Source organism: Lipotes vexillifer, unplaced genomic scaffold (assembly GCF_000442215.2).
Source record: "Lipotes vexillifer unplaced genomic scaffold, Lipotes_vexillifer_v1.1 scaffold597, whole genome shotgun sequence".
NCBI lineage: Eukaryota > Metazoa > Chordata > Mammalia > Artiodactyla > Lipotidae > Lipotes > Lipotes vexillifer.
This window is the reverse complement of record NW_006797597.1, coordinates 1315553-1325212: the sequence shown is the minus strand read 5'-3', so window position 1 is coordinate 1325212 and position 9660 is coordinate 1315553. Positions and strand designations below refer to the sequence as shown.

The 9660-nt window shown below is 40.4% G+C and overlaps 1 protein-coding gene across 1 annotated transcript in view; it reads left to right on the top strand.

Moving 5' to 3' along the window:
* Positions 1-2131: 2131 nt before the first annotated feature.
* Positions 2132-9660, top strand: part of SAMTOR (S-adenosylmethionine sensor upstream of mTORC1) — a 91853-nt gene continuing 84324 nt past the window's right edge. Inside the window, exon 1 of the mRNA XM_007469740.1 lies at positions 2132-2404. Coding sequence (XP_007469802.1) covers positions 2245-2404 — 160 coding nt within the window. The 5' untranslated portion in view covers positions 2132-2244. The remainder of the gene's footprint in view (positions 2405-9660) is intronic.

Here is a 9660-nt window from a genome sequence, read left to right as displayed (position 1 = left end):
AGAAATGGACAAGCATTTGTGTACAAGGGTGTTCATCAAAGGATTACTTGGAATACAGAAAAACTGGAAAAAACCTAAATATACAATAGCTGGGAATTGGTTACTAAAACGTTAGGCTATTCATATAATAGACTATCACACAGCCATAAGAAATATCTCATTTGAAATAAGTATGTACAAGCAAAGGAAAAAAAAAAAAGCACTGTTATCTTTCAATGCTGGGTTTCCAGGTGACTTTTACTTTTTCTCCACCAGCTTTATTGAGATGTAATTGACACATAACATTATGTAAGTTTAAGGCATCCAATTGACTTGAAACTTTATTATAAACTGCAAAATGATTACCACCATAGTATTAGCTACCACCTCCATCCCATCATAGTTACCACTTCTTTTTTTGTGATGGAAACATTTAAGATCTACTCTCTTAGCACTTTTACTTTCTTTACTCCTTTCTGTATTTTCCAGGTGTCCTTCAGTGTAATTTTTACTTTTTAAAAGGACTTTAAAATTCATGTGCTAGTAGTCGCATGGAGGGAAAAAATTTTTTTAACTACAATTCAGTATAAATGAAATTTAATGCTCTCTTTACTATGATTATAACTTCCAAATATTTGCACCAATATATCTTTCTGCCTCCGATAAATATTAAAATATGTAAGAGCCAAATGAGGTATGTCTTTTCAAGCTCCCTTTTTTCCCAAATGAAATCCCCCCAAATAAGACCCCCATATTCTCATGAGGCATATCCTCATTTTATTAGGCATGTCCATGTAATTTCTCCTCATAATTACAGTTAGTTCTTATGAAGTTTATGTGTTTCATCTGCTTCTTCTCTGTGCTGGTAGGGACATAATCTTGCCTCTTAAATTTCACCAGTATTCTCCTTTCACTTCTTCCCTCTTGCTTCTCCTATGTTCTCGAGAGTGTATGCTACGTTCTTCAGGGTCTTCTTTATTCAGAAGGTGCCATACAAAATGGTTACATAACGCAGGCTTCATTCATATTTATAAAATTACTGATCAGATAGTTACTGCAACAATTTCCAAACTACATCATTTAACCGACAACTGCAGTGCGGTGGGTGGAGTGCAACCTAACACAATTCATTAAGGGCTCTCAGCTGGCTGACTGTCTCACACTCCAGCAGTCTCTACCACTTTCGAAGGCAATGCAGAGTCTCTCCCTCTCCCCTTCCCGCTCTGAAGCAGCGTTATTCTCCATAAGCTTCCCATGAGAAGATGTAAGAGGAGGGAGGTAGAACAGGTTGCCAAACCCACTTAGGCGTTCGCATACATTAACCTACCAAATAAAAGGCGGGAGGTCACTCAACCCAACTTTAAAAGCGCTCACAGTTCTGACGCAAGTTAGACCAACGCAGGTTTTCTCTGATACCCGGGCCACCACGAAACTTCTTGAGGGCATCTGTTGTGGATACCCCATCTTTCCTTTCCCCTCTTCCATCTTATATTGTTTTTATTGGCACTCTCCTCTCCCCAAGTTCTGTGTTTTTCGCCCAGCACTAGCACTACAGGCATTAACCATTGTTGGCCCGTGAATTAAGCCAGTACTTGGCAGCCATACCTCTCTTGCGCCCACCAAGGCATCCACGCCTGGGTTCCTTAAAGTCTAAAATTCTAGGGCTGCCAAGTCACCTCTAAAGCGCTTCTCAGGGCTACACAGCTAAAGGGAACCTACAACCGACAAGGTGCAGCGGGGGCTCAGGTAGAGGACCCTGGCTGCAACACACCAGAATATAACTCGCAAAAGGGGGAATAGCTAGAAGACGAAAGAACGCTGGGCGGTAGAAAGATGCCCAACCTAAGCAAGCACAGACGCGCAAGCGCGTGGCTCACGGCGCGTCTCCGTGGCCTCACCACAGCGCCTGCGCACAGGATCCCCGGAGCGGCGGGGAGAGGAGAGGAGCAGTCGGGCCTGGCGCTCCTACCGCCTCGGCAACTCCAGCCTGCAAACTCCGCCTCTTTCAGCTGCTCGCCTTCCCAAACAAGCGGGTGCGTCCCTGGTGCTCTCCGTCCATTGGCCCTTGGCCTTTTCCGTTTCCGCCCAGCCCTCCACAGTCCACCAATCAGCTGGTGCGTTTGGGTAAGTAGCCACCTCCTAGGCCGTCGCTCCAGGTCCTCTGCCTCCTCCCGCTGCTGCCTCCGCTGCTGCCTCCTCCTTCCCCACCTCCTCCGTCAGGCGGGCGGCTGCGGGGGCCCGAGGGGCGGCGGCGGCGGCAGCGATATGGAGCCGGGGGCCGGCGGCCGAAGCGCTGCTCGCGGGCACGGGGCCAGGCCCCCGAGCATTCCGCCGCCCAGGGAGCAGGAGCGGAAGCTGGAGCAGGAGAAGCTCTCCGGGGTGGTAAAGAGCGTCCACCGGCGGCTCCGCAAGAAGTACCGGGAAGGTAAACAGCGAGCTGAGCCGGGGGAAGGGGAGGCCTCGTCGCCCCCAGCCCCTTGTCAACCGCTCCCCTCCCCCCAAGGGGCCACCATTACAACCTGAAGGAGCTGCACGTCAGCCCCTGCTAGGGCCACTCTCCCAGGTCCGGACGCCCCCTTCTCGGTCGAGTACTCGGTCGGCGTCAGGCGTGCTCCTCCCGCCCCCTTTTCTTCGAGGGCCCTTCAGGAGAGTTCCAGGCCTGTGGAGGAGCCGAGTGCCCACCTCCCCCATCCCCTGTCCCCAGCCGGGGTGCTGAGATTGTTGTCACCACACACACAGGCACGTAAATCCTCTCACAGGAGGTGGAGGTCGCTCGCTGCGAGAGACATGAAGCTAAAACACGAAGGCAGGTAGAATCCATTCGAGAAAGACGAACTGAAAGAAGCCCGAGTTACCCTTCGCTGCCTCGCGCCTGATGAGCCTGTTTGATTTGCTGCCCCGTCAGACCCCCTTCCTAGTACCTAATTCCGGCGGCTTTAGCCCGGGCCGGAGCTTCCTCGCATTGGCTTCCAGGGCTGCGAAGTCAGCAGGCCTTAGAGCTGACTAGACTTCACCTTGTTAAAAGGGGGAGGGGTTCCATCCTGGCCTCCCCCCCATTCTTCACATGCTGCATCTTAGGATTTATTTAGGCGGGAGAGGAAGAGATCTGGGGCAGGTTCTCAAAATACTGTTTAGATTTGACTAATCCGTAACTACCAAGCCTCCTAAGAATACAGACCCCGGTGAAGCCGGCCGTCGCTGGGAATCCCTCTTATGGAAGGTCTTGAGCAAAGGAAGAAGCCATAGTAGCTTTTGCTTGGGCCTGAGGAAGGTTTATAGTTGGGATCTACAGTTATCCTTGGTATTTTCAAATATAGGCTTTTTTACAGAGCTATTTTATAAGAAACTAACAGTGAAAATTCCCAGTTTTTTCATGCGCTCAGGAGACATTTCTTCTAAAGATCAAAACGAGGGATAACTTTCTTCTGTCTTTAGCTTAATTGCAAACAAAAGTCGGCAGTCTTATACTTAGTTAAGTTAGGATTAGAAGCAAAATTATGACAGTGAAGGAACAGATAGGTAAGATCATGTTACTTTCGAGTTACAAACACTTTTCAATAACTCTGGAAGATTAAAACTGTCTTTTGTCCTCTTGAGTGTAGGTGATGTATTTCATTTTTCAAACTTTAAGAGTTTTTTCCCCTTGGCAACTCAAGCCTCAGTTTTTTAATAGCTGCTTAAATAATCCTCCTCAAAGCTAGCCTATAGTTATTGTTTAATAGGTAGCAATAGAAAGAGACTTATAGGGCATACTGAGATGTTAAAATTTGTTTTTTAAAAGAATGCTTTAAACCCCAACCCACAATTTATTCAATGATGAGTAGTTACCATAGCAATCGTTGCATCATTCTTGATATTCAGAGAGTGCACTTACATAATGGCATTCAGTGTAGGTTCTTGTGTTGTTTGGAGAAATGAGCAAATAAAACGGACACGCTTTATCATGCTATTTTGCATAAACTTAAGCAAGTACATCTTTTTAAAGAAAAATGGGTAGCATATAATTCAATTTCCATTTTTACCTTTTTATAATTATTATTCATTATTAACTTCATAAATGAATAGATTCCACTTAATATACTACTAATGTGTCATCATGTGTTCAAGAGCTGTTTATATTTGCTTAGTTCTTACATGTTGAAACCTGTCTTTAAGCCTGAATATTAACCAAGGGAACACTTGTTTATAATGAGAATTAGTATTTGGAAGTTATGAGAGCTAGAGTAGATACATGTAGTACATAAGTGAATGATCTAGTGTACTTTAGGGCAGGTAAAGTCCTGGCAGTCTGTAAACATATGAATGAGACTGTTCTTTAGGCGTTTTAATGCCCTGAATTCCACCAGTGATCTAGACTTCTCTAGGCTTTACTCTAATGATATACAAAGCCCCATCAGTGAATTAGCAAAGTAAAAGATCCTAAAGAGCATGCCCTTTCTACCTTTATTTCTGACCTGTAGGTCAAATCTTAGTTGTGATTTGACAAAAATCCATGAAAAAGCCATCTGTGATAAAGTCTGAATATGCACATAATAATATCAAAGAAGTAATTTTTAGTGCTTTCCTTTGAGGTCTTAGTATCGTTATAATATCATTTGCAAAGTCATCTCTGGTTATAAAATAATAATATAAATGGTGCTTAGGTTCTAGGTCAGGTTACAAAGGCCTATTTGATCAGTAACATGCCTGCACTGTAACACCAATAACTATGGAAACTTTACTCCTTTTATAACAATATTCCTATCAGAAAATGCAGTGAAAATTCCAGCTTAGAATCTTGGCATGTTAAACTATAAGGAACTGTAGCATTTATCAGTGATTCCCAAACATGGATAAACTGTAGACTTATATGGGTGCCTTTTAGAAAATTACTCCATTCCACCTCAGATGTACAGTTTCAGAATCCCTATCAGTGGTGCTTGGAAATTGGTCAGCCAGATTTTGGACTGGTAATCTAAACTACTTCCTTCCTTTTTACACATGAGTGAGCTGAATCCTAAAAACAGTAAAATAACTTGCTTGAAGTTTGGATAGTTTATCATTAGCACAGAACATATTTTATGGGAATAATGTGTTTTTCTTTCCAATTCAAAGCCTAATGGTGTCTCCAGATGTTGGAGTGGTAGGGAAAATGGGAAGCAGGACGTAGCCCTAGAATTTGTGTTGGGTAAGAGGATGTAAACTGACCGGAATGGGACAATCCATGGGATAGGTATGGTTCGCTGAGTTAGGGCTATGTGAGGTGTGGGTTTCTTAGGGAGTTATGGCAAAGAAGGAAATAAGTTGGGGTAGAATAAAGAAGGAGGCAAAACATTCACTGGATAGTAAAGACAGGAGTGAGACCTGGATAATGAGTGTAGGGTTGGATAATATAGTTTTCCCTTTCCTTATCTCTGGTAGTGGAATTGAACATGAAGCAGGAATAAGATTGAAAATAAGATTTTTCTGATGTGATAGAAAAAGGTTTCTCCCCATCCTTCCCAGTCCATTTGTCCAAACTGATGCTTGTTGTGGCAGTGAGCAGGCTTGGGGTAGGGGGTAGTGGATAGGACTGTAAAGACTAGCAGGTAAGTTTAATGTACTCTTTTACCACTTTCCCCCTCTCTGCTCCATTTTACTGCCTGTCCTGTGTCACCACTTAGAGATCCTTTCTCTATTTGTATAAGAGTAAAGTGAGAACTGGAGATAAACGTCAGTGTTCCAGGCACTGCTGATATCTGAAGTAGTTACCAAAAGGAAATGGTAGGGAAATGTTTAGCAATGGTGATGAGAAGGGGTGTTTCTGGTGTCAGCCATTTATAGATAAGGGACAGTCTTTCAGACTGAGTTTATATAAATGGAAATATGCTTGCAGATGTAGGTGTTTTCTGTCTTTGCTGTACAGAATTTTCAAAATAATGGCCTTGATATAAGCCAAAAATATTTTAAAATATATCATAGGATTGGAGACAGCTTTTAAATAAGAAACAGCTAGTTTTTCTTTCCAAACAGGGAGTTTGGAACAGGGAGTCATTGTTTAATCAAATCTGCCTGATAAGGACATATCTAATTGAGAACTGAAGTAGAGCCGTGTGTATTTTCAGTTGACTTTGTATGATTTTTTCCATAATCCTAGTCACATAATCTTATTCCTGTAATGATTGTTATTATGCTTGGCATCGCTTTTTAAATTGAAAGTATCCGTGTAAAAACTACAAGAAAATCTAAAGTCTACAGCTGTTAGGAATAAAAGTATGATCCCCATTCCTTTGTTTTGATTTTTTAACTTATCTTGTGAATGTCTTTACTTTCGCAGTTTTCATCAACTTAATTAAGTCTCTGAATTTACTTATTCTATATGCCAAAACAGGTTAAATAAGTTTGTCACATAAACCCGTGTAGGTTATCAATCAGACAAAAATAAAAATGCACGTTACCCTGTTAACAGTGATATTCTCAAAGTCATGGTTTAATGGGAGATCTTTATTATACTTTTCTACATTTAAAAACAATCAGTCTTATTAGTAGCAATGATAATATTATAAAAGTGGTTAGAGTAAGTAAGACAGATTACTGATACTGAAACGGAAAAGGAGAACACAGAGTAGGTTGGTTCTGTAGACTAAGTCTGGAAAACATTGTTACAAAGGTTAACAGCTGTGAGCAGCATTTTAAGTCAACTACTAAATAGCCTAGTTTAGATGTTTAATTCTTATTGATTTTTGAAATTATTCTTCCTTGTTTGAGACAAAGGGTGAGCTAGAATAGCAGTTTAGGATAAGCTGAAAAATACATTTCTGATTGAGTTTTCTTTAGCATACATCTAAAATGAGAATTGTAGGGGGGAAGGAAAAAAACCTTTGAATTCGAAATAATTTTAAACTAAAACCAAAAGGTCTAAAAATGAAAGAATAAATGTATCGTTAGAGTTTTTCCTGAAACAAAGTTTTTAAAATTAGGATAACAGACTATGTGTTTTTTTTTGTGTGTGTGGTACGCGGGCCTCTCACTGTTGCGGCCTCTCGCGCTGCAGAGCACAGGCTCCGGACGCGCAGGCCCAGCGGCCATGGCTCACGGGCTCAGCCGCTCCGTGGCACGTGGGATCCTCCCGGACCGGGGCACAAACCCGCGTCCCCTGCATCAGCAGGCGGGCTCTCAACCACTGCGCCACCAGGGAAACCCTGTTTTACTTTTTTATCAAGTGAAGTTTTACTTTTTTTTCTTTACATGGCCTTTTCTGATTATGATATAGAATCTGAAAATGCTGGTTTTTGTGGTAGAATCTTTGCTCAGTCAACAAAATAAGGTGAGAAGTGTCCACAGAAGTGCTTGTTAACTTTGCCCTAGGAGAGTTTGAACTGCTATTCTAGAAGGGGGGAAAAAAATGAAGAGTTTAATAATTAGTAACACTAAAAGATAAAGGGAACATTGATAAACAGTCAGCTCAGTGAGGTACACATAGTATATTAATTATTTGATTTTGTTATTTCTAGTCATCTTTGTATCTTTTTAGGAATTTTTTGTATTTCAAAAGATACGGTAAAACTAAAAAGTATTGGTATAGATCCTTTGATTGTTTTGTGGGAAAAAATATAACAACAAATGCAGTGGATATTAGCCTTGATTCCACATCAGTATCATCTCTGGAACTTTGTGGAACACAGGCATCTGTATTATTTAAAAGCTCCATAGATTATACAGTGGACAAAAGGGTTGAGTAACACCTAGCTAAAGTACTATAGATTGGAGTAGGAAGGAATCTAGAAGAAAGTAGATCAGCTAGGAGACTCTTACACTAATCTATTTTTTAAAGGTGAATAATAGCATAAATAACAGTAGTGATCATGAAAATAGAGAAAGATAAGTCAAATAGTCAAACATAAGTTGAAGTCAGAGTGAGCAGTTTTAATGAAAGTAAAGGGGAAAAGAGTCAATGATGATGCCAAGATTTCTTGCCTGGAAAAACATAAATAGCCATTTCCATCCAGTTTGGAAATGTCTGTGTTGAGGTGGGAGCAGGGAGAAAAGAGTAGACAGGCAGGTTGGCTTGTCATAGGGATAGTGGTAATGATTTAGTTTGGAATGTATCCCTTGGAAGTGAAGGATTGGAAGCTCTCTCTTGAAGTTGTAGCTTTGAGGGCAGATGAATGACCCAATGGAGTGATGGTAATGTATAACTGAGGACAGATCCTTGGAAGATACCAGTAGTGTCCAGTTTTACATAAGTACTGCCCATTCTACCGTATGCTCCCATGGCACAATTGCCTTGCTTTTATCATAGTTATCACTTACCAGTTCACTTGTCTTTCTCACTGAATTTAGTTACTTGAGTAGGACTCTGCCTTTTATCTTTGTATCCCTAGTACTTAGCACCTTGCCTTGTAGATTTAAGGCACACACACACAAAAGAAGCTGATATACATATTTCCTTATAGTTTGAGTCTAATCTTTTTGTATTCATAACTTTTAAATTTTAACTTTGGATACAAATTTTTTGTAATGAATTTATGGTCATATCTTTTTAAGTGAGTATATTAGATTAATTTAACCTTTTGAAAATGGTCCAAATTATCATTATTAGTACCATTCCATTTTTTAATTAAAAATAACTGTAAATAATGGCAAATATAGATAAAAAATTTTTTTTGTTCTCAGAAAATGAGAACCAATAAGGATATTGTGTGTGGTATAATGTGTCTCTGTGTGTGTTGGTATAAGAAGATGATAATTTTGTGTATGTGTATATATATTATATCCTCTAATTTCACACACAAAATTTTGCAACCCCAATATCAATTGCCTAAATTTTGGAGGTGAAATTTGTATTTGTTGTAAAATCCAAACATCTGAGAACGACTGATCTAAACTGCACTAATTTATTGTGCTTTAAGTGTAGATATATTGATGCTCATTGCAAGGGTTATTTTAGAACCCCATGCCATTAGAGGGACATCTGAGTATCCCCTATTCTCATTTATACAGAAATTGCTCTACTTATATAGAACTTCCTATTCCCATTTATATAAAAATTTAAGTCCCAGAAGTTTCTCCATAATAAGTCCTTTGCTTACACTAAACAAGAGATCTGTGTGGTGGTACACATTTTGGTAAAGTTGTTTCACAGGGGAATAACAGATACTGATGCCATTATTTCTAACTTTTCTTGATTCTTTTCCATCTCTTGTACAGGATGTGTTCAAAGTTTTACATTTCAATTAACTGTTTTATCATAAATATGTTTATAGTAAGAGAGTGCTCCATGCACAGAAGATGCACCATGGGCCAAACTGTGTTTATAAATGTGAACTTTTATCTATGCAGTGTTTTGTTTTTTAATTAAATTTGACTCTTCAGTTTGCCCCAAGTCTCAATTGCTCTGTGTATTATTTCACCAGACTTTTGAGTTTACAGTCTTGCCATAGACCCATGGCTTTAAGCCATGGCTGCACAGTGGATTCATTTGGGGAGCAGTGAAATAAATGACCAGTTCCCACTTCAGACCAATTAAATGAAACTTCTAGGTGATTCCAGGGTGCAGCCAGAGTTGAAATCACTGCCAGAAATCTAACAAATAATGCAGTTGCAGAGACTAAATAACTGCATTTGACTGACAAAAGACCATTTGTTTGTGGCTAGTAGTCAGTGTACTTTGCTTTAGTGCAAAGTTTTGTTCATACCCATGAAAGTTCATAAATTAAAAAC